This window comes from Sander vitreus, chromosome 23 (assembly GCF_031162955.1).
Source record: "Sander vitreus isolate 19-12246 chromosome 23, sanVit1, whole genome shotgun sequence".
Taxonomy (NCBI): Eukaryota; Metazoa; Chordata; class Actinopteri; order Perciformes; family Percidae; genus Sander; species Sander vitreus.
Genome location: NC_135877.1, coordinates 5813609 through 5837238, shown reverse-complemented (window position 1 = coordinate 5837238; position 23630 = coordinate 5813609). Strand labels below are relative to the sequence as shown.

At 41.4% G+C, this 23630-nt stretch overlaps 1 protein-coding gene across 2 annotated transcripts in view; it reads right to left on the bottom strand.

The window, feature by feature from the left end:
* The window catches only part of ptprz1b (protein tyrosine phosphatase receptor type Z1b), an 81327-nt gene that overhangs the window by 13602 nt on the left and 44095 nt on the right, over window positions 1-23630 (bottom strand). For both annotated transcript variants that reach the window (XM_078281387.1, XM_078281385.1), the window contains exons 3-14: window positions 17086-17265; window positions 14740-14891; window positions 14533-14628; window positions 13953-14019; window positions 13123-13280; window positions 11951-12101; window positions 9094-9278; window positions 6436-6562; window positions 6274-6326; window positions 5245-5703; window positions 3999-4194; window positions 2474-2701 (exon numbers count right to left, since the gene is read on the bottom strand). In XM_078281387.1, coding sequence (XP_078137513.1) covers window positions 2474-2701; window positions 3999-4194; window positions 5245-5703; window positions 6274-6326; window positions 6436-6562; window positions 9094-9278; window positions 11951-12101; window positions 13123-13280; window positions 13953-14019; window positions 14533-14628; window positions 14740-14891; window positions 17086-17265 — 2052 coding nt within the window. The remainder of the gene's footprint in view (window positions 1-2473; window positions 2702-3998; window positions 4195-5244; window positions 5704-6273; window positions 6327-6435; window positions 6563-9093; window positions 9279-11950; window positions 12102-13122; window positions 13281-13952; window positions 14020-14532; window positions 14629-14739; window positions 14892-17085; window positions 17266-23630) is intronic.

The following is a 23630-nucleotide window of genomic DNA, read 5'->3' as shown; positions in this document are numbered from 1 at the left end:
AACGTCACTGTCAGGACTTATGCTTCGACCCTCCTTATAACTTCCATCCCCATCGCTGCTTTCTTCGCTGTTGCCAAACAGTGGGAACTCCACTGTAGGATTATCTTGACTGACAGACAGCTGGAGACCATCTCTTCCTCCAGATACAACTTCTTCATTGCCGTCTTCCCTTCCACCCCCTTTTTCACCACTTTCCTTGTCACCTACAGCCTTGATACCTTCTTTATCATCGCTGACTTTCTTTTCTTTTCCCTCTCCATCTCCACCACCTTCTCCAGAACCACTGACGTCCTCAGGCCAGCGAAAAACATGAAAATTGGACTCAATTTCATTCCCACTGCTGGTCTCAGTGTATATTGCCTTTCCTACTACAGTCTCAACTTCAGTTTCTCCAGCTTTCTCTTCCAACACGTCCCTATTGGCTGTACTATTGAGCTGTCTGGCACTCTCATCTGTTTCACCATCCACTTTCCCAGCGTTGTGTACTCCTTCTCCTATCTTTTCTTCTTCCCCACCACTCCGCTCACTTTCATTCTCCTCCATTTCCTTCTCTGCCTCTGTTTCACACTCTTTCTTGCTACTTATTTTGCTTCCTGTCCCATCTGTGTCACCTGTATCCGTTTCACTATCCATCTTAATTCCTGTTGATCTACTCTTTTCACCAGTATCATCCACCTTGTAGCGGATAGTTAAATTGGGAACAGTAGAAAGGTCAGTCTTGACTGTGGTGACTCCATCAAATTCCTGATTGAGCCTGTTGCTGTAAAGGCCAGAGCCTGATCCACTTCCCTCTGCTGGCCAGCCTGTGTTGGCTTCCTCTGAATTATTAGGAAGGGAAAAAGTCAAACCTTTAGAATCAAAGAAAGATGTGACTGAGGAGGAGTTGAGGTCTTCTTTATGTCCATTCGTCCGGGCTTCCTCTTCATTGTCGGGATGTGGCAAGATGTTCACACCATCTTTAATCCTACCGTCACTTTGATTCTGAGAAGTATTTGGGGTATTTCCTTCACCTATGTTCGTTTTGGATAAGTTGATTGTACTCAGGCCATAATCAGGCAGCAGAGAAAATGAGTGCTCAGTGATGATGTGATCCTGAGAACCCAAAGCACTAGAGATCTGAGGGTGCTCTAAATCTATTTGTAGATGGACAATAGAGTGCTCTTCAGAGGAGTAGTTGCCGTTATGAGGAAAGATAATGCCACTGCTGTTATCTTCAGGGAGGGCGGGAGAAGGGCGGACACCGCTGATGTATTCAATAAAAGGGTTGAGTGATCGAGGCGCGAATGAAGCTCCTTCAGCAGATCCCCCTTCTGGGTCGGAGTCTGCAGGATTTGCAGGATTGACGAGCACTCCACTAGAAGTGTTTGGGGAGTTTGTTAAGCCAGATGACTGGTCAGTGGTAGACTCCTCAACCTTGAACTTGGGTGCATTTGCTGCAAGAAAAGCCAAAGTAAAATTCTGCGGGGGAAAAAAACCTTTTCCAGGACACCAGCATTGAAAGGTGTCCTTTTAAAAATGCGTTTGTCATGCCAGGAAAGATGGAAGAAAAGGTATCCAGACATAAGTACTTGGCTCAGCAAAGGCCATCATCATCATGCCCACACCGTACACTAAATGCAAGAAGAGAGGCAACAATCGGAAGGTATTTATTGAGTTCCTGAATGAAGAGATGCTATAAATCAAGTTGTTGAAGACAAAATGGATGAGGCACCCTGATGATGACATGAACCCTGCATTTTGTGAAAAGGACAGAAGAAAAAAAAAAAACAGCCACCAGAGTGCACCATTAAGCCACAGGAAAGAAAGCAGACCCAGAAGGAGGAGTCCCCAAAAGTAGATGCTAATCACTGAGCCTGACTGGACTCATAATATGACCTCACGTGGAGTCGTAATATGCTGCAAGCATATTTAATTTCTGAACCAGTTCAGAGAGTCGTTGATTATCATTCTAATCATCATCAATGCCAGCTTATTCTTTTTGACCACCATCACCACCACCATTCTCCACATCATGCCACCACACAACATGCCACTACGATCACAGAGCACAGCAGTGATTAGCCTAGCAGCAGCGGCCTATCAGAGAAGGCAATCAGCTGCCAGCTCTCTACTATAGAGATATATATATATATATATTTTATATATCTGCAGTTATCATTCCTCATGTTATAAATTCATAGCCACTTCTAATAGTAAGTAAAGTATATTTTTTTATAGTTTTTAATTACGGATGTCCCAATCAGATTGGAAAGTATCGTTTCGGAGCCCATATGGGCATTTTTTAACTGTTCGGCAATCACCCCGATCACCTTACTCCAATCATTTATGTGCAAATACAAGTAACGGATCGGGACTCAGTTTTGGTAGATATTCAATATTTTTAAAATCTGATCGGGGGCCAAAAAAAGCTGATCGGGACATCCCTATGTAATATGTATTTCTAGAATGGGTGTTCTTAGGTGTTTGATCTTACCGTTGAACATGGGCTGGGTCGTATGCATCAGTGCCCTGAGGAGAGGGGAGGTGGTGAATGATTTGTAGACGGACTCAGCCAGCGTGTTGCTGGGGGTGGCCGCCCTCGCCGTGATCCAGAGGGGGGGCGGGCTGGAGGAATCGGAGGTGATGGTTTCTGGTAGAGGTTTGCTCACAGGGGCGTCGCTGTCTCCAGAGGACGGCAGGGAGAGTTTGTCCACTTTATTACCTGTGGGATTAGAAAGTACATAATGATGATGTGATGTGAAACGTGTTAAAGCCACAACACAACACTACGCGGGCAATGTCAGGCCATGTCGTGACATGACACACGTGACAGGATGCAGTAGGATTTCTCATGATGACCTAACGGGACATAGCCTATATCGATGACGTTCCACTTCCAAAATTGCTCCGGTGCCGCCGGAAATTCCGAAGATGTCCCTCTTTTCTTTTCGGCTTACCTCCCACTTTCTTTGTGTTGGCGTTCTAACTCCGGTGGATTTCTGAGGACTATGGTTAACTGCTCCTCAGATCTCTGCAGGGTAAATCCAGACAGCTAGCTAGACTATTTGTCCAATCTGAGTTTTCTGTTGCATGACTAAAACAACCTTTGAACGTCCACATGTTCCACACAAACAAGTTCCTTCCAGAGGCTATTTTGCAGAGGCACCGTAACGCCGTCCGGAGCTTAGCGCCGCCCAAGACGATTGTGATTGGTTTAAAGAAATGCCAATAAACCAGAGCACGTTTTTCTCCCATCCCGGAATGCTGTGTGGACTAGCCAGACCCTCCTCCGCAGCACTGTGGAGGAAGGTCTGGAAATGCGAGACTAAACGTGACCTAACAAGATGTAACTACGCATGAATGAATTTATAAATGAATGAAATTTTTATTATTGTATCATTCATACATATATGCCTAGTCTGCAAAATTCATATAAGCAGAACCAGAATACTGTGTATTTAAACAATACTTATGAATACTTACAAACAATAATAAATAAATAAAAGGTCCTAAATAAAGAAAAATGATTTGGATAATGTAATTTTATCATTTTAGGATATTCACGTATACAAGAAAATTAAAAAATTGCTGACAAAACTTTTACTGAATAAAACTGAAGAAATCAGAGTAAATACTAGTAAAATAGACCATCTTACCTTCTTTTCTGGGCTTGTGAGACAAAGTTAGCAAACTTATGACAGATCAAAAGTGAAATGCCATTTGTTATAATGATTACAACTTAAGCAGCAGTAGCTGTTCAAATAGCCTATCACTTATCACATATCACTTAAAACTCATTAAAAATCAACACACAATCTGAACATGTCAGTGTCCGGTGTTTATCCGAGCAGAATCACTGGCAAGCATCCAGTGAAATCTTCTGCTGGTTCCTATTCTAATATTTATGAGCTTAAATTCCTTCCTGGCACTGCTCAAAGTATCAACCAGAGAGGTTTTTGGTGAACAAGAGTGCCAAAAAAAAATAAAAAAGGAAAACAGCTCTTCCAATAAATTCTGACCTGGCAACAAAGCAGCAGCAGAAGGAGATGACACTGTTGCAGCAGAGATGTTGCTTTCTAGTGGAGAGTTGTTGACTGTGTCTTCATAGAAGATATCAGTGACTTGGACGTCCTCCACAGGAGGGGTGTAAACGTCCGTTTGGGGAGAAGGGAGGCCTCTTTCTCCAGCTCGGTCTTGTGTACTGTGATCCCCTGACTGCAAGAAGAAGAGGCAGTACACAAAAAGAGTTTTTGGGTGTTTCTTTCAGTAGATGAGAAAACTACAAGAACATGAGACAAAATCTTTGGTTAAACCAGAGACGGTTTAGAACCGAGACGCCCCAACTCAGAGCAATTTCCTGTATCTGTGTCACGTGGGTTTCACCACTGCCACGCCTCTTTAGGAGACTAGCGGCAGGTCCTGAATGCATTGATTCCAATGGGAGAAGGGAACGTGAACACAAATTATGAGCGATCCTTTTGCCCCATAGTCACCAAAGTAAATATTGGAACCATTTTTCACAAGCCACATATCTCCAGAACATTGTGACACTAAAATGGCATTTATTTTAGACGCACACGTCAGGAACAAAAACTAACTTTGTTCCAGACCTGTTTCTGTTTCAGGACCAAACTCACAAGATAAGCTAACGTCAACTAACGTTCGTAAACAGACAAACAAAACGAATCTCTGTGATGCTAAATATGTCTTTTAGCTGTGTAAATATCTAGTAAAAAAACAAACAAAAAAACATTACAGGCAACTTTGCATTTCCATTTTGTGTGCCAGTTTGTTACAACATTCGGTATTACTTCAGGGTTGCACCATATGAGGAAAATATGCGATAATGTTGAATATCACGACAACAGTATTACTTGCGAAGAAATAAACAGGTTCTGCATTTCTGCTGCTTTCAGCATTCTGCTAAAATACAACAAATTGCTTGTTTGTTGAATTTAAAACAAATGAAAGGAAATCATTTCCAACATCATTTTATCGAACAAATTGAACATTGAATTGAATGTAAAAGCACCACTAAAAAAAGAATGAGAGTTACATTTTAGTTTTATTTAGATATCAGTTTTCTACTGGTATTTTCTTTCAACTAACCAAAAAGAATTGGAGTGTCTTTCGCAATGTGTTTATTGCAGCAGTTGATATCGCAATGGGGATATATTGTGCAGCCCTATATTACATTTAATCAGGTTTAGGGATGAAGGAAATAAAAACATTGAGGAAAAAAAGGCAATGTGTGTAGTGAACTACCTGATGTGGCGACACTGACAACGAGGCCTCTTCTGTGATTTGTCGGCGAACCGCCGGCAGTGTGTGTGTCCGAGCGACTGGAAACAGGAAGCCCGGCTGCTCGGTTACCTCAGTGACCCATATTGCGCCGTTGCTGTCAAAACCGGCATTAGTGAGCGGCCCGGGTGTTGGATCACTGTCCTCGTAGATCCAGTTCTGATCCATATCATCGGGACTAGACCCGTTCCGGTCCGGCTTCTTTTTCCCATTCTGGTTGGATCGAGGTTTCTGTAGAACGGCGGACTCATAGGGAGTCTTTGGGGTGCTGACGTGGACCGGGAGGTTCTGGTGGTGGGAAGGCTGGTTCTGGTAAACTCTGGTCTGCTCCACTGGGATCTCCTCCACGGGGCTGTGGTCCTCTGGAGACAAATCCACCTGATTCTGGTTCTCTGGCTTCTCCGATTTGGCTTTGGATGAGACCTAACGCGAGGGGGGGGAAAAGCACTACTGTGTGGAGCTGTGTCACAAGATGTGTGGTCATATACTGGGTGTGGTAATGAGGGACAGGCCTTGTTGAAGGAGTAACAAATAAATGTCAGGATTTTTAGGTCATCATTGCTTCTTGCTTATATGAGTGAATATAAACATCCTACCAAAGACACAGTGGTGGTGCAGCTGTCTTGTTTACTTCTTCAACATTTAAATTAACTGATAATAAGGCATCACGTAACCTCCATTAATGCACTGTGGAAGAGCACAGGCTGTACTGGTTCTCTCAGTGAGAAAAACACAGTAGAATAACAGTCTTTTCTTGTTTTGTTTTTAATCTCTCCTAAACACGCTGGAGAGTCCTGTATAACCTTTTGTACTGCTCTCCAAACACTCAATGACAAGCCTCTACTGACATAATTACAATGATTTGCATAATAATTAGGTTCACTGATATGACTGAATGCAGGGCAAACTTCAGCACTGCAAAGTAATTCAGCAAAATGCATGCCGGCATGCAGAGAGGTGTCAGGTGAAACCACAGATACAGACTGCCCCTACCTCCCTGCGGCCTTCCAAATCCTTTGTGACGGCGTCGGGATCCGAATCACTTTCTAGAGAGAGAGGGGAAAGAAATAAAGACTTATTTATACTTGTTCTAAATGTTAACAGTGTTGTGGGAATCTTGTATGTGTGTGTGTGTGTGTGTGTGTGTGTGTGTACCAGGGTCATCTAACGGCATGTCCACTATAATCTGGTCACTCCATCGTCCTCTGAGTCCATTGGTGCAAATAGCAACCACCTGAACCACATAGCTGCTGTTGGCCAGCAGGCTAGGGATGATGGCACCCTGAAAAGTCACAAAGGGAAGTTTTCAACTGCATGTTTACACTATTATTTATATTAAAGAGGATATTGTTGCAATAAAGATCCTGGAATTGATGTTTAAGTTTGGTCTGTTTTTTATTTCTTCTATTTCTCTGCTTGCTTTCTAATTAGTTTTCATGAACTCTCAATCGCAGCAGGTGGTGTTAAGGTGTTACAACTGCCTCCTGTGCAGTCGGTTTATCACAGGTGGTAGTTTCTTGGTTATTGAGCAATATGCTATCCTGTTATGTGTGTTTATTCTCCTCCAAAATGCTATGCTATGTAGATGTCTTTTATTTTAAATAAATCATAATTTAAATTTTTTTTCAAATTAGCTGAGCCTCTCAGGAATACCCCCTGGAGTACAAGTACACAGATTGAAGTAGGGCCGCAATTTATGATCATTTTCATTGTCGAGTAATGTGTAGATTATTTTCTTGATTCATCGATTAGTTGTTTACTCGATCAGTGTTTCCCAAGCCCTCAAATGTCTTGTTTTGTCCACAACTCAAAGATATTCAGTTTACTGTCACAGAGAAGTGAAGAAACTAGAACAATATTTACATTTAGGAAGCTGGAATAAGACATTTTTTAACTTTTTTTTCATAAAAACAAACCAATTAATCGATTATCAAAATAGTTGACGATTAAAAGTGTAGTAAGCGATGTTATTCCAATACACTTTTTGTCAAATTCAGTGAATATCTACTGACGGTCACCCAGCTCTCTATTTTCTGTGTGCGCTGAAAGGAAATCTGGTGTAAATACACAGCCCTGGCTGTGTAAATGCAAAACGATGAGAATGAGAAACGTCCGCAAGAGCCACAAAACACTGTTCCAGCCAATCAGCAATAGGCGGCGTCACTTGCTCGCTCGTGCAAGCAAGTGATGGGGGCGGGGAGGGAGGAGGCAGCATGTGAATGTGCTGTCCAGGCCAGGAGTTATCAACAGGAAGAGTTGTCAATGAAACAGCAAAAGAGGAAAAGGACTGAAGATTACAAATTAAAAAAAGAAGTTGTATGATCGGGAAAGGGGAAGGGGCCTTGTTGACATCGGTGAGGCGTTTCAACGCTGCAGAAACCTCCGTGATTTTAAAAGGAATGAAAACTGATGAGGGCTCGTGAGTAATTGCCGTTTCACCGTTTGCTGTTTTCAACAGGTCAGTTTAACCTCATCCGTTTGCTATTGTTTGTGATGGCAGCTCCCAACTGGTTGGCTTTACAGCAGTAGCGACAGTTTGACAATCCACAACCTAACATGAGCTAACATCGACTCTGCTAAGCGGTTGCTATGGCAATGCGCATCCATGAATCTGGGGGGCGGCGATTCAATCTTTGCGCAGTATCGCTTACTGCACCTTTAATTTAATAGTTGAAAACTAATTGATTCATCTTTGCAGCTCTAGATTTAAATATCTCAGCTGTGAAATGTCCTTCCGCTTTCAATACAAATCCCATAATAATAGTTAAAAAGGTTAAAGGTGACGCCAAATCCTCCAGCATCGAGCCTCCACAGGGAGCCGCTCAGCCCAGTGCATCATGGGAAATCTTTTGGCTCTTAGTGGCACTTGTTTCCTTTTAGTCTCCAAATATGTTACATTTTTTACTGAGTTACTTCAACACAGGCTATTCAACGTTTTGGGAAAGAAAATGCCCATATACAGTGCTAGCCATGCTGTATTTGCCATTTACAGTAAATTATCTTAATGAGAATCATATTTCAAGTTGCACATATACCCATAACGACTGTGTAAAAGCCACCTCATTACATTTTTATATGGACTTGAGTGCATCTCTGTTGATTGTAATCAAGTCATAATCTTTTTGTAATTGCATTACCAGTGTTTGCAAATCTTAGAATAATAACATAAGCCGCTCATGGGTTTTTATTAGAAGTTTTCATGCACATATAAAGCAGATTAAAGAGCGGAGTTTACATTTACAGTCCTCCATTTGTGTTGTATCAGGCTGGTGTGAATATTGACGACTCAAGGTACAAGTCCATTCACACATTGTTTTCACGAATGGGATCGGCCCGCCTTCCAGCATTGCACGCTAGTGGGCTTGCCACCAGTTTCTCTTCAATGACCACTGACAAGCAAAGAAAACAGGCTACACCCTCCTACAACCGTGATGGCTGCAGCTGATTGGACACAGAGCTTCATCTAAATACATACACACAGATGATGGTGCTGGTCACATTAAAGGGATGCCAAGATTGATCGTCACTATCTATCAATCGATCACTTTGATCAATCCAGATACCAGCAGCAGTCACAATTTAACAGATAGAGTGGATGACTGGTTGATAGAATTCTAATAATGATGCTCTAATATTTGCTGCAGGGGAAAAGGGAGTGACTGTAATATTTATAAGTGAAATGTACCCGTGTGGACTGTAGATAATGGTGCAAAACATTAGTTGAAATAGCAAGCAGTCAAAGGTGAGTGTACATATGGGTGATGTCTGTAAGGCGATGTTCTGTGGAGAGATGCTCGAGGAGATTTTTCGTACCACGTCCTGGTCCCCGTCTGTCCTGTACTCCTGCTTGCTCTGGTCTCGGCCCTGTAGCCTCTGGTATGTGACGGTGTACCAGTCGATGGTTGTGTCGTAAACCACACGGGGACGCTCCCACATCACCATGATGGTTGTGTCGTTCTGGGCGTCTGCCTGAACGTTCTCTGGCTCCGAGCTGCAGGCTGGAGATGGCAACGAAGAGAAAAAGAGAGGGCAAGATTGGCAGAAAGTTTGAATAAAAAGCCTGAAACAAAGAGATGAAAAAGGTACCGCTATAACTGAACAGCACAGAAACGGTGTGATGTCTCGCATTAAGTTCAGTGTTGCTGAAGGTATGGTGTTAATCGAGTGTATTGAAAATAGAGAAAAAATCCATTTAAAAAAAGCCCAGCTCAGGAGGGGAGTGTGGCAATAAGTGGGACGTGTATGAATGTGTGTGTGTGTGTGTGTGTGTGTGTGTGTGCAGGGCTGCATTAATTTGTTACAGACAAAAAGAAGACCCTTCTCTGAATTTCTAAATGCTTTATTTCAATTTCAAAAAGAGCTGCAAAATAAATTGCCAGCGCTGAGAGGAGCAGGGGCGCACAACTACAAAGTCGAGTTCCCTGGCAACCCAAAAGACCCACTTTACTTGAGGGTCGACTTTATGAAGATGGAGCGCGTCGTGGATTATATCTTTTGATGACTGTGACTAGGCTGACCTAAGAGGACAGTGTTAAAGCTACAGAGAAAGCAGAAGATGGGCGATATTTTCAAAAAACAAATCTGATTAATAATGTAATATTTATATTGATCCCTGAGGGAGGGGAATTCAATTTTCTTCCCCATGCTTCCCAAAATGTGGTATGAATTCAATAGGTGAAAAGATTTAGAGCTTTGGAGAAGTGGAGATTCTGGGTCAAACTCCTTAAAGCCTAATAAGAATTTCTTATGGTACAAAATCATAACATGCTGTATCTGCTGGGAGTTAACAGCGCTGTTGATCATTACCAGTCAGCCGAATGCTTCAGATCTCTGCTAGTCCAAACTCACTTTGTGGGTTTTAGAATTAAAACTTACTTAGAGCAGGCAAGTGACGGTACATGCCTTTTCAAGTATGGCATCAAATTAAGCTCAGGGGAACACACACACACACACACACACACACACACTCTACATGACTGCAGCTTTGGGTTGCAATGTCTTGTTTAAAGATTCTGGTTTTCATTTCTAGTATTATTTTTAGGGCTGCAAAGGTTAAGTCTATGCAATACACAAAACAATACAAATCACAATCTCCCAGAGCCAGAGTGGCATCTTCAAATATCTTGGTTTTGTTCAACACAACAATCCAAAGCCTAAAAGATATTCACTTTAGGGCTGCAACTAACGATTATTTTAATAATCGATTGATCGCTCGATTATTTTTTTGATTAATCGGATAAAAAAACAAAAAAGCATTAATTTACATCAACTCAATACATACTTACATACATACTTGTTGTTTTAGTTAATAGTTGTGTAAAGGTAAGTAACCCAAAGGGCAGATACAGACAACACACACACACACACTTGAAGCTTATTCATTAAATTATTACCATCATTGTAGTAAGTGCAAGTTAAGTTCATTTGTACACCACATTTAAACACAGCTTAAGATGACCAAGTGCTATCAAAGAACTTTAAAATTAAATTAAAAAGTACAACACACACATATTTGTCAACAATAACTGATATGGGACAAAGCACAGAATATATACATGACAATAGATTGAACAATTAATGGGCCAAAAAAGGCGAGTGAATAAAAACGTGTCTTTAGTCTTGCAAATTATACCACCCCTACTTTACTACCGTTATTAACGAGCTAACGCTAGCTTGTCATGCTAGTCAAGCTGGATAACGAGTAAACACCACACCAGCACCAGAAGAGCTACTGGAGGGACGTTACGTTCCTCACTTCAAAACGGAACAAAAGTAGGATTCTGTAGTGACTTCACCCTGCTGTTGAACTCCCTTCCTCCTCATCAAGGACTCCAACATGTTTACGTTTTAGGTGCTGAATCATCACCGTGGTGCGCCTGTGCCATGCCATGTCGCTTGTGCTTATCTTGCAATTAACACGTTTTCGATTTATGTAGTGTGAAATGCTCCCACGCCTTGGATGACTTAGGTCGTACAGATTTCTCTGCCTCCGCCATGTGTTTCAGAACAACGTTACGGGTCTCTCCGGTCTCTCTCCGTATTTCAACCCGGTCTCACGGCAGTTTGTGTAAATGTCACGTTATTTTTAATCTATTGATACGTGTTCACGGGGATGTTTTTCTCGTGGTGGCCAGCACGAAATACCCTACGGGGAAAGGACGCCTCACACGCCGGGAGACAGCCGAAAAGGACGCGACTACGGGGCTGTGCTGCATATTTCCTCTACCCCCGCTCTGCTCTTTTTTCCTTTCTTTCGCGCTGCGCCGGCGCTGCTCCACGCTGCCCCGCGCTGTGCTCAACTCAATTTATATTTTTTATCTCTGCGACTGAGTGGCATATTGATACAACGAATCGATAATGAAATTAGTTGGCAACTTTTTTAATAATCAAATTTTATCGATTCATTGTTGCAGCCCTAATTCACTTTAGAATGATATAAAACAGAGAAAAGCAGCAAAGTCTCTCATTGGAACCAGAGAAGGTTTGGCATTTATTCACTATTTTGACATAAAAAAAACGACTAATCGAGTTCCAAAATGTCAAATAAATGTAGTGTGTTAACATAAAAGTGAAGTCATTGAATGGGAAATGAATTGAAGTGACTTATAAGACGATGGTGAAACTTATAACAAGCAGCAAACTTTTGGTTTGGGTTGGTTTGATGACGTACTGGGTGTGAGCACTTCCTCCACTCCGGTGTACGAGGCAAACACCTGGCCCATGAACTGCTGCTGCTGCTCCCTGAAGTTGCTCTGCAGGTAATCCGTCAGAATCACATATCCAGCCTGCTGCACGGTCATCACCTCACAGAACACCTCCAACTGGGTACAGAGAGAGACAGACAGAGAGAAAGTAGAAACAGATACAAAGAAAAGAAAGATGTGTCTGTTGCATCTTTTCCCGTTTCTGTACAGTTGTCAAAATAAACCAAACACTGTGTGTGTGTGTGTGTGTGTGTGTGTGTGTGTGTGTGTGTGTGTGTGTGTGTGTGTGTGTGTGTGTGTGTGTGTGTGTTTAATAGGCTTGTGTTGGTGCCAGGCAGAGAGACAGCGATGCTCTATTTTTGGGTAACTACGATGTGCATGTGTCATGCCTTGCCACCCCCGTTTCAATCATGCAAAGACAGACAAACGCAAGCACACACACACTTTCATGACCTCATTCACTCTCCATTATTCTGCCACATAATTGATATTTAATACGCAGATGATTTGTTTCAAAGTGGCCGTTCTTCGGAGGTGCTTAAACGTCTTCACCGCTCACCGTCACAGTGACCAGCTTGTGTTGCCGCTGCACGACAGGCCTTTTTGACCAGATCATACCACGACACAAAACCCTTTTGTGCGTTCACATTTTGGCTAAACTTGTCAAATTGCATCACCTCTATGTGAGGTTTGGTTTTTATTTTGTGCACGGATGTCGAAAACAGCTGACCAGCCACAGACTACAACCAGACACAACAACTAAAGGCAGCGATGATTTTAACTTTACCGAAGAGGTTTGTCTTTTCAAACTGAATGCATACGATTTATTTTATTATTTTTTATACCATAACAAAAACTTTTCTTTTTTTCATTATCTCTAATTGAAAGCTTTCATTAGACATAATGCTCCACCAATTTAGTAGTAAGCACCGCTGTCATTGATATCAAATGATATCTTCATGGCAGTCGGCTGTGCTGGAGTATGATGCTAATGCTTAAAGGCGCTTTCAGGTTAAAAGAGTGAATGAGAACCAGGGTTACTCAAGTTGACTCTTTTCTTTATTCCAGGACTTTGTGTTCTGAAAGAAAGGAGCACTGGCGAGTGGCAGTGGACACCTGCGTGATAAAACCTACTGACCTGTGTTTCTGATATGGCCACAGTGTGTTTAAAGACGATCCACTCCACCGTTTCAGAGCAGGGAGGTGTAGTTAGTGAGCCATTGTAGATGTAATATTTATCGGTGTTATTTGGCAGCAAGGACCGCATGGTGAAAGCTTCCATCGACCCGCTCTTACCTGGTAAACAAAGCAAAAAAAGTCCCATCAGTAACAAAATGTGTAAAACCACCTGGGACCAGGCATTTTAAAAATGTCAGACTGTCCATTAAGTTTATGCCATATGCATAATGATATTCCTTGTCTCATTTCGGAGAGAAAAGCATAACAATAATGTTTGCAGCATTTTTGCATAATTATTCTCTCATTGACCCACACTTGCCTGTTAATATGATTTTAAATCCACTATTCAAGGAAAGGAAATGTAGCTACTGGTTCCGTTGATAATATTTTCTTTTTTAACACTATTAAATTAGACTACACTGTCTCAGACTCAAATTTAATGTCAATTTGAAGAGTATCTTCAAATGTTTAATTTGCCTGCTTTACTAGATTTGACCCCCAATCACAGTTGGTGACAAACATCATATTTTGCTTTCCTTTTTTATTTTTTTTATGGGGACAACATTATTCTGTGGCTGCTTACTCTGTTTCTACACTGTTTATGAAACACAAATATTCTCCTAAACACAATCAGGATTTAGTCTGAAAAACCAAATCCAAATACTTACTTAAATTGTTGTTTTTTTATTATGCCACTTCCTGCACCCAGCTACTCTCTTTTTAGAGGATACATGTTCATTTTTACCCAGTGATGACCCAGACGCAGTATTTTATGTATTAGTGACCTACCAAACCTGCTGACAGTGTTGACGGCCTCTATTACAGGACGGAAGTTCTCGTTGTCTTCCAAGCTGATCTGTGGAAAAGAACATCAGCTTCTGTTGTGGAATTCATAGGGAGGCAAATACACACTTTTAGTCCAATCACGTGAGGAGGAACAGACTGATCTCTAACCCTGGGGCACAAACACCGGTGGAATGTAACCAAGTACATTTACTCAAGTACTGTACTCAAGTACAAATTTGAGGTACTTGTTCTTTACTTTTCTTTTCATGCCACTTTCTACTTATACTCCACTACATTTCAGAGAGAGAAATATTGTACTTTTTACTCAGCCACATTCATCTGACAGCTTTAATTACTAGTTACTTTACAAGTTAAGATTTTTGCACACAAAAACACGTTAGCTAAAATGACTAACCGATTAAACACAGAACAGTTAGAATCGTTTCCAGTTTCTAAAATGTGAGGATTTTTCTGCATTGAGTACTTTTAAGTAACATTTTCAATGCCGGACTTTTACTTTTTACTTTTACAAGGATCTGAATACTTCTTCCACCACTGGGCACAAATCAACAGGTTGACTTACCTCAAAGAGCACTGCCAAGGCAGCGATCCTCCCTCCTCCTTGAATAGCGTCCTCCAGACTTTGGAAGTCATCTGGATCGTAACAGTAGATCTGCATCTGTACGTGAGCAAGAAACAGGCAGGTTAGCTGTACTTAGGCTTTGGTAGACACATGTATGATCAATGAATGTGTTGATGACAGACAAACACATGGTGTATGTTTCTGTACCTCCAGAGGGTATTTCATCCCATTCAGGCTGTGTTCAGACCCATCTGATGTGGCATTGCAGTGCCCCCAGTGGAAGGTGATTGTAGCAACACGGAACCTGGAGCTCAGCCCTCCTCCACTAACAAAGAACTCCCCTTCCACACGCAGGGAGACTAAAACACGCACACACAAAAAATACGGGAAATGCAAATGTTGAGTTTCACTGAAGACTGTCAGAGGCAAACCTCCTACAACAGGCTTTATCGAGGGTATGTTTGGGGGCTTTGCTTGATTGAAAAGACTTTCAGTCTTCAATATTCAGCTGTGGCGGTTGCCACTTGGCAATCAGGCTCCAAAGCTTTGTCCAAATTTTGGATCTTCTGCCTCTAAGCAACTGGCAAGATGGTGGCAAGCAGTAACTCAAAATATTTCTTCAGCGATGGCACAGATGCAATGTTTTCCACAGTAAAAAGGACATAACAGTAGCCATGTTTACATGGACCCTAAAATTGGGTTGAGAGGTGTGGTGCAAACCTTTGATAATCTGAAAAATTATTAGTGCCTAATAACGATGTAAATGCTTTATCTGATTGTTTCTCTCTTGTGGGAATAAATATATTCTTTCTGCATGTTTGCCCCACGTGGCAGTAACATTAGGTGACGTTGCTTTCGAGAGGGACAGAAACATGGCGGTAGCAAAACAAAACTGGTCTGTCTGATACAAAATAAATGTGGATATCCTGGTCCGTTAGCATGACTTTTTATCTCAGTGATAATTAACATAAACAATACTTATAACAATACTAATAACCCTGCAGTAACTGATTTTTTGGCCACTTGACATCAACCAATCTGTAAACACAATGTTTACATACCATAACCCTATAAAGGTAATAATAAGACCTCATCACCTTATTGTTGCCTTGTAAAGGAGGAACTTAATACTAAACAGCTCCTTATTTACACATCCAGCAGCTACAGAGCAACATTAGCATTTATTTAAAGTTGTTTCTGACGACCTGACGTATGTTAATCCAATAATCACTCTCCTTTTAGCTCCGTTTTGGTCTCCACCAACCCCTGAGGGAAATATGTATTTCTTTAGCTGCTAAACGGTCTGCTATGTTCACCAGCTAGTTGCTAATTTTGTCTGTCTGCCATTTGGTGCTGGGCAGGTAGCGTACAGTGAGTTTTTAGAGATTCTTTGACGAAAACTGCCTGCTGTGTCTATAAACAACGCAAATGAGAGCCGTGAGACTCCAAAACAAGAACCAAAACAGTAAAAAGTTGCAGGCCACAAAAGCAAAACAATGCTGAAAGATGCTAAAACTCTCCATAGAGGTAAGGGGACCAAAAGATCCGGGTGATTATTCAACGGTGTAAATTGTGTGATGATCCTTCTTATACTGTATAAAAGTTTGGCGAGGCTGTGCAGGCCATATGTTACTCCCATAATATCATGACAGCTATGAAATGTCTGTTTTAATACGCAATTTCCTCTCTGATTTCACAGAGAACGAGATTGATTTTAAGACCATTCATGTATAGAGGACACACACACACACACACACACACACACACACACACACACACGTGGTGATGATAGCTCAGACACCTTTTCATTTGTTTATCTGGCCAGACATCACTCCACACACTGCTTTTCCTCTCACTGTTTCTTCACATCGTCCTCATTTCTCTCCCCTGCTCTCTCATTTTTTCCTCTGGCTCTTTTGTTGCTGCTTTTCTGTTGCTCATTTCCATCTCTACGTCTTGACACCGATTGTCCTTCTTTCTCCACAGGATATGTCGGTACTGCTGTCCCTCTGGTTGCCTTTCTCTCAATTCCTTGGTCTCTCTGTCCTTCTCTTTCATTGTCTGACTCTTTCTCCTTTTAATCCTCACTACTTACTTCTCTCATTACCCTCTGAGTTGTGACTCATTTTTTGTCTGCTTCTGGAAAGTAAAGCTTCTTTCCACATCTAGGGATTAAGATGTTGTGTTATACAGAACCGGAATAATGTCAAAATCACTTCCTTAGATTAAATCTACTACACTGTGTCTTTCTCCTCTGGCTGCTGCTTTGTGAAGCAGCTTGTCTGGGATTGAAAGGAAAAAGATAAATCCTACATGTCACTAATTTTTCAATACGTGAAGTAGCTTGGGGTTTCATTTCCTGCAGGGTGACATGACAAACATGGCTTCCACAGCTTGAACTAGACATGTAAAAAAGTTCAACTTGGGGTAAAGTTTTTGGTCATGGCCAAATTATGCTTGGAATTCCTGTGGATTAAGACTTTATTTCTCAAATAAGAAAACCAGGGTCTGCAGGAAAGGCACATAAAGAGGAATGGAGGAACATCAACTTACCAGCCTTCCCGTTGTTGTGGACGGTGCTGGACTCTGCGGTCAGTTCGTCCCAGCCTTCTAGCTGTAGATTCTGGTACTGCAGCCGGACCTGGGTGAATGTCTCGTCGATGTCCACAGGAGACTGCCGGGCACTGTTACAGGGCGGGTACTTCTTTCCCCAGTTGTGCTGGTTCAGGGCACCTGTATTTGAGAGAGAGAGAGAGAGAGAGAGAGAGAGAGAGAGAGAGAGAGAGAGAGAGGGGAATAAATGAAGGGACAAATATGTTCAAGGACTGCTGATCTGAAAATGTCAAACTCCCTGAAAGCTCGTTGTAAAATCTTTTTCCTTTTTCCTCTGCTGTCAACAGAAAATCGGGAAGCTCAGCTGTGTTGAGCTGGAGAAACAGCCCCCTCTTGCTTTGCCATGTAAAAATCTGAGAGTGAAAGAGTCTACCAATAACCCTTAAAATGACTTAAATGCTGTAATGACTCATGGATGTTGAAATGGTTCACCTAGCGCCTTTACTACACCTGCGCAATAAATTAAGAAGTGTGTGTAAAATTGCTGTTTACAATCAGTGGGGCAACTGTTAAATGAGTCCAGCAACGAGAGCAGATGGTCAAACATGACCTGGTTGGCCTCAGGTCATGTTTTATCATAGAACTCTGTGTGTGTGTGTGTGTGTGTGTGTGTGTGTGTGTGTTGGATCATGCATGAGTGCATGTCTCACATTCTGTGTTGTTTGTTGAATTGCTCTTTTTTTTGGGGGGGGAGGGGTGTGCACAGCATGAATTCTGTTTAAACTTATTGATGTGGTGTGTGTGCATGTATTTGTGTGTTTTAACAAGGCTGTGCTTTTCACATGAATAATGTAAAAGAATATGAACAGCAGCATCAGGACAAGCAAAAATTGCAGACAATCATGCACCTCCAAAAAAAAGAGCACATCAATTTAGCACAAATCATATGCTAAATATCACTAGCTCTGCCTTGAAAATTGCTGTACATTATTTATTTATGTGCGCATGTCTGAATCTACTAATGTCTGAATTTATTCATGACTGCATGTCACACTATCTGCATTCACATCTACACACATGTATGATTGTATTCATTCACTTTCTATTTTCTGAGTACATACTTACAGTACCTTTACATTTATTGACATGCAGTGTGTGCATGTGTGTGTGTAAAGCAGTATATATATATATATATATATATATATATATATATATATATATATATATATATATATATATATATATATATATATATATTTGTGGGCAAGCATGAACAGCTCCTTGTCTTTGCATGAGCAAATGTGTTTTTCCACTACTGCGCATGCATTCATCCGCTCTTCCCCTTCAGTCATTTCCTCCAGGTACAGAGAGTAAACCTGCCTCACCTGCATTTATTATGCTGACTAATAATTCTCAGTTAAAATCATAGTAGAGAACATTGGAAAACTGAAAGAATGCAATGTGTATTAGAGATCATACCAGAAATAAAGATTAGGGTATACTACTCAGCAATATAATTAAGAATTTGGTTTGATTTCAGGGGGGAATAACTATGTATATTGCTCAATATATTAAGAAAAAGTCAATGCATATCATACTATTATACCATTATACTTTTTATAGTGCAGCTGAGTTTTACTTTGATGCACAAGCATCATTCTGTCTCACTTAATGCCACATTTTGTAAAGATGGGAAGAAAATAAATCACACTTTATCTGTGCAGACTAAGGACTTACTGGATAATGGAAATGCTTCATTGGACGTTTCTTATCCAGTTTACACATCCTTTGTTAATAGGATGTGTGTGTGTGTGCTTCACAGTATACAGCAAAGACAATGGGTCTAATGAGGTCAGAGCAGATGGTTGAACTGTAACTGGTCACACATGACTTAACAGGTATTAGCTTTACATTCCTTTCTTTGTGTGTGTGTGTGTGTGTGTGTGTGTGTGTGTGTGTGTGTGTGTGTGTGAGTGTGTGTGTGAGAGAAAGAGAGAGAGAGAGAGAGAGAGAGAGAGCTTGTTTAGCCCAAGTTCAACTAAATCAATTACATCTCAGTTGTATCGCTGCCTGGTCTGGCAGCTACAGTTGAACCTGTCCAGATAGATAGAGGATTACTATATGGTGAAAATGTCAGGTAAATTCACTGAGTTCCGCCTAGCTTCTGGACACAGTTGTAGTAACATTCAGTCTGCTGTTTGACTTTCTGTGAGGTGTGAAAATAAAAACGACACAACTTCAACATTATAGCTTGTTAAAGGTTATTCACACAACAACCAAACCGTTCTGATTCATGGATTACAGTCCAAATGTGCACATAAAAGACTCCAGTAGGATTGTAGTTAGGATTATTTTTCTAAGCCACTAAGGGTGCTTTCAAACCTGGGCTGTTTTAACCGAACCCTGGAGCGATTCGTCAGATAGTCCGATTTGTTTGGGGTGGTGCGAAAGCTCATTCGTACCCTGGTGCGGACCAAACATACAAACTCTGGTCCGCTTGAAAATGAGGGTCTCTGACCCAAATATAGGAAGTGAACCAAAAACCAAAGTGCATTTACTAGCCTGCAATTCAAATGAATTCTGCCTTGCACACAACTTGCAGACTTATATATGACAGGGATGATAACTTTCAAATCGATAATTTATTATGACCTTACCAATCATCGTCATATTGTCTCCTTCAATCGCTGTCTTGTCAGCTGCTCATATTGTTGGCCTTCTTCTAAAATATTAGAAACATTAAAAGCAAAACCAAAAAACCCAAGATGTTCACAATTTGGTGTTGCTCTATTATTTCTGAGACCAGGAAGTGTCGGCTAGTTTCACTCGGATATTCTGTCCAGTAGACTAGGGACTGTTTCGACTGTGTGACTTATGTTTACAATATTTGGTGCGCTTGACAAAGTGACACCAAATATTAGTGACATATAAGTGACAAAACGCTAACCGAACCAAATGAAAAATGCAACAATGTTGCAACTTCACCCCTCGAATCCACCGATTCTACCAAACTACAGAAGTGAAAGTGCCCTTAGACACTCTCTACAGCCTCCTGTTAGGGCTCAACGATTTGGGGAAAATCAAATTGCCATTTTCTGCCATTTTTCTGCGATCTTCTGACAGAGGGTTTGTTGATGTGTCAATGACCACATCTGGCCCCTGCAGCCGCATCCGTCAGCATCATAACACACACACACACACAAACACCGAGTTACTCTTCTGACATAACGCTACCATGGCAACAAGTAGCCGACAGGTGGAAGAAAGGAATAAAAAAAAAAATAAAATCCCCTAAAGCTAGGCTTTCCTGTCTTCATTTAAAACCATAAACACACACATGCGCTCGCATTCAGTCAAGGAGTAACATTCAGATGATTAAACATGGAAATTACATTTCATATCTCTGAGTTCCACTTGCTTTAACAGTATTCCCAGAATAAAGTATGCTGATGCTGCCAGTAGAATCCACATTGGAGACTTTTAAAAGCAGAGAGTCTGCAATTTTTATGAATTATAAACAGTATTACATTTTGCTCGTTGCTGTTGTCCTTTTTCCGTCTCCCTCTGAATCTGAATGTTAAAACTAATTTTAACAAACAGAAAAGATAATATCACAAGCCGTAAAATATAAATTCAAGTTATTTCTGTATTCTGTATTATGTTCAGCCGTCTGGGAATGAATGTATGCTCAGTTGTAAAGTGCTCAAGATGAAAATAAACACATTTGACAATATGATTTGTTTAAAAAAAAAAGTACATTTATGTCGTTTTAATCTATGAACTAAAGCTGTGACACCGCAAAAGACAGAGTAGAGATGTCTGTAAAGTTTTTGATGGAACTCGGGTGTTCTGCAGGAGCTCAAAGACCAGTCGGCTGTTAAAGCGGTCAGGACAGAAACCATTTACACCTGATGCTTTCTACCACAACACCCTGATCATTTCAGCTCACACCCCTCAGTCCTCGAGGGAGGGGAGGTGAGACGAGACGAGAGATTGCATCGAGGACAAAGAGAAGAAAGGAGATACAGCAGCAGGGGAAGAAATGTACGGTAAGAGTGCAACGAGGAGCAGAGAAGAGGTGATAAAGAAAAGACTGAAGAGGAGATACAAAAGGAGGGGGATAGGTGTTTGGACACAAGAGGAGGAGGACAGAGAGAGGACACAAGAAGGAGAGTGAAAGTGAAACTGTCTCTCTCTTCCTGCCTAGTGCCTACGCTAACACCAATTAGGCTCCCTTGGATGGTGCGCACACACGCACGCACGCACGCAAGCAAGCACAGAAACGTGCGTGCACGCGCGCACGCACGTTTCACACACACACACACACACACACACACACACACACACACACACACACACACAGAGCTGGTTTCACCCTCTGTGAAAAGGTTCTGCACTGCTGAGCGAGCTAACTGTTCAGAAAACATGCAGGATTATTAAATTGAATAATGTAGGGTTTGACTTTTTTGGGGGGGGGCTGTCTACTCCCTGTTTGCATCACTACACTGCTGGCAAAAATAGCTGAATATGTATCAAATATTAAAAGCAAAAAAACGGCTGCTGGCAAAGGTTAACCCACTGCAGTTCTCTTGGCTCTGGCTGGGAGGAGAAACACCAAGCAGCTGAATGGTGTAAGCTCCTTTCATGCAAAGAGGGCCCTCTATTTCCTAAAAGGTTCTACATGTAATTAAGACACGTACATTCGTTTAGAATAACTGATTAGTTGCATTGTCCATTCATCTATTAATTCTTTGTCAATTAACTGATCAATCATTTAGTATATAGAATGACCGAAATTCCCAAATCTACAATCCAAAAGCCCAAAGATGTTCAATTCATAATGACATTAAAAAAAAAAGGGCATAGTACCAAATCAGCCAAGTCTAAGTCCTGCTTAATAAATCCTCAATCAATGAATCAATTAAAGCACTAATTAGTTGAAGCACTGTAAACACAAATAAGGAAGCATCCAGCAGCATCTAGAACAGACCTTTTTTTTTTTTTTTCCACAGCAGACATGTCACAGCAGAAAAGGCACACATGTAATTAACAATCCTAATTAAAGCTCCATGCCATTTAGTTGTCCCTGTCCCAGGGCTCTGGCATTGTGCTTGCTGGCTCTGTGGTATGGATACTGGTGCACCCAAATGGAATGCAGCCACTGCAAAAGTTATCAGTAACACCTGTGTTTTTCCTGCTATGACGAGTCAAAATGTATGATGTTTAAAAAAGGTCTTTTGAGAGTGCAAATAATTTTGGACGATATGTATACAGTATATACTGTATACAACATACACATATATATGTCTGGATGCAACAGATCTCCCTATTCTCTCAAACCTCAATATTCAATAGTAGATTTACTCGGAGAGAGGATTTGTTCTGCGGTGGCCGGTGCCATGCGTTTCAATCAGTATCTTAGTTTGCAGTAAAACTCTGACTACAACAGAGCAGAAGCCTGAGCAGAGAATGAAGAATTGTTCCTTTGTGTGAGAAGAGACTTCGTCATTTTTATTCTGCAGAATCAATGTCTATAGCCATATGAATGCATTCATGGGCGCGCACACACACACACACACACACACACACAAACACACTCTGTCTGACTGACATAAAGGAGTGAGCCTAAGGCCGACATGATCTAAGATACTAAATCAATCTATTATGAATGGCAGAGAAAGGGCTACACACACACACACACACTGTTAATGATGATGGAGTGTCACACACATCAGCAGCCAGCGTATCTGACAATCAGACCTGTCAAATTATTCAAACAGAAAAAAAACTCGGGGTATGAATCAGAGTCCCCGTATGCTCCTCATGTGATCTTTGACGGCTCCGTCTAGACGTGTGAATATGAAAAGGAGGTCTGGTTAAATATTAAACAAAGGCAGGCTGGCTCTCGGAACCAATTTACTGTTTATCTGAACGTACAGAGTGAAGGTTAACTACTAGAAAATACAAAAAACCTTAGCCAATGAGATTACTCCTGCCGATGAGTACATGTTTGTATTATTTACAGCCCAATCTGCCAACCTGTGACTGTCGTGGAACACAGATTAGACAGTTCACACAGTTACCTCTCTTGGCCGTGTTGGGTCGCCAAAGTGCAGACATTGCAGCCACTGAACTCATTAACCCGGCTACATACTGGTGCAAGCAAAAAACAAGGAAAGCAAATGGGGGACAGAGATTGCGTTTTTTTGTGAATAAAGGAACACACAAACGCACCTCTGCATCATTACCTCATGTCTCCCACAAGGCTCATGGAGCAGCCACACAGGCAGAGCAACAACTGGAGCAGAAGAGAAGCCAGCATCTAGTATTTGGTGACTAAGAGAGCAGTTGGAGAACACAGTGGGTGGTGGGTAAAAAAATGCATGTACACCATGATGTACACAGAAAAAGAGACAACAGACACGTGAGATGAGAGAAGACCAACAGCTAGCTGGTTGGGAGACAGAAAACTGGGATCAAGGCTTCAGTGTTCCCGTTTTATCATCGTTGAAAAGCCTCTAAACAGCTCAGGGGACACTGTAAGC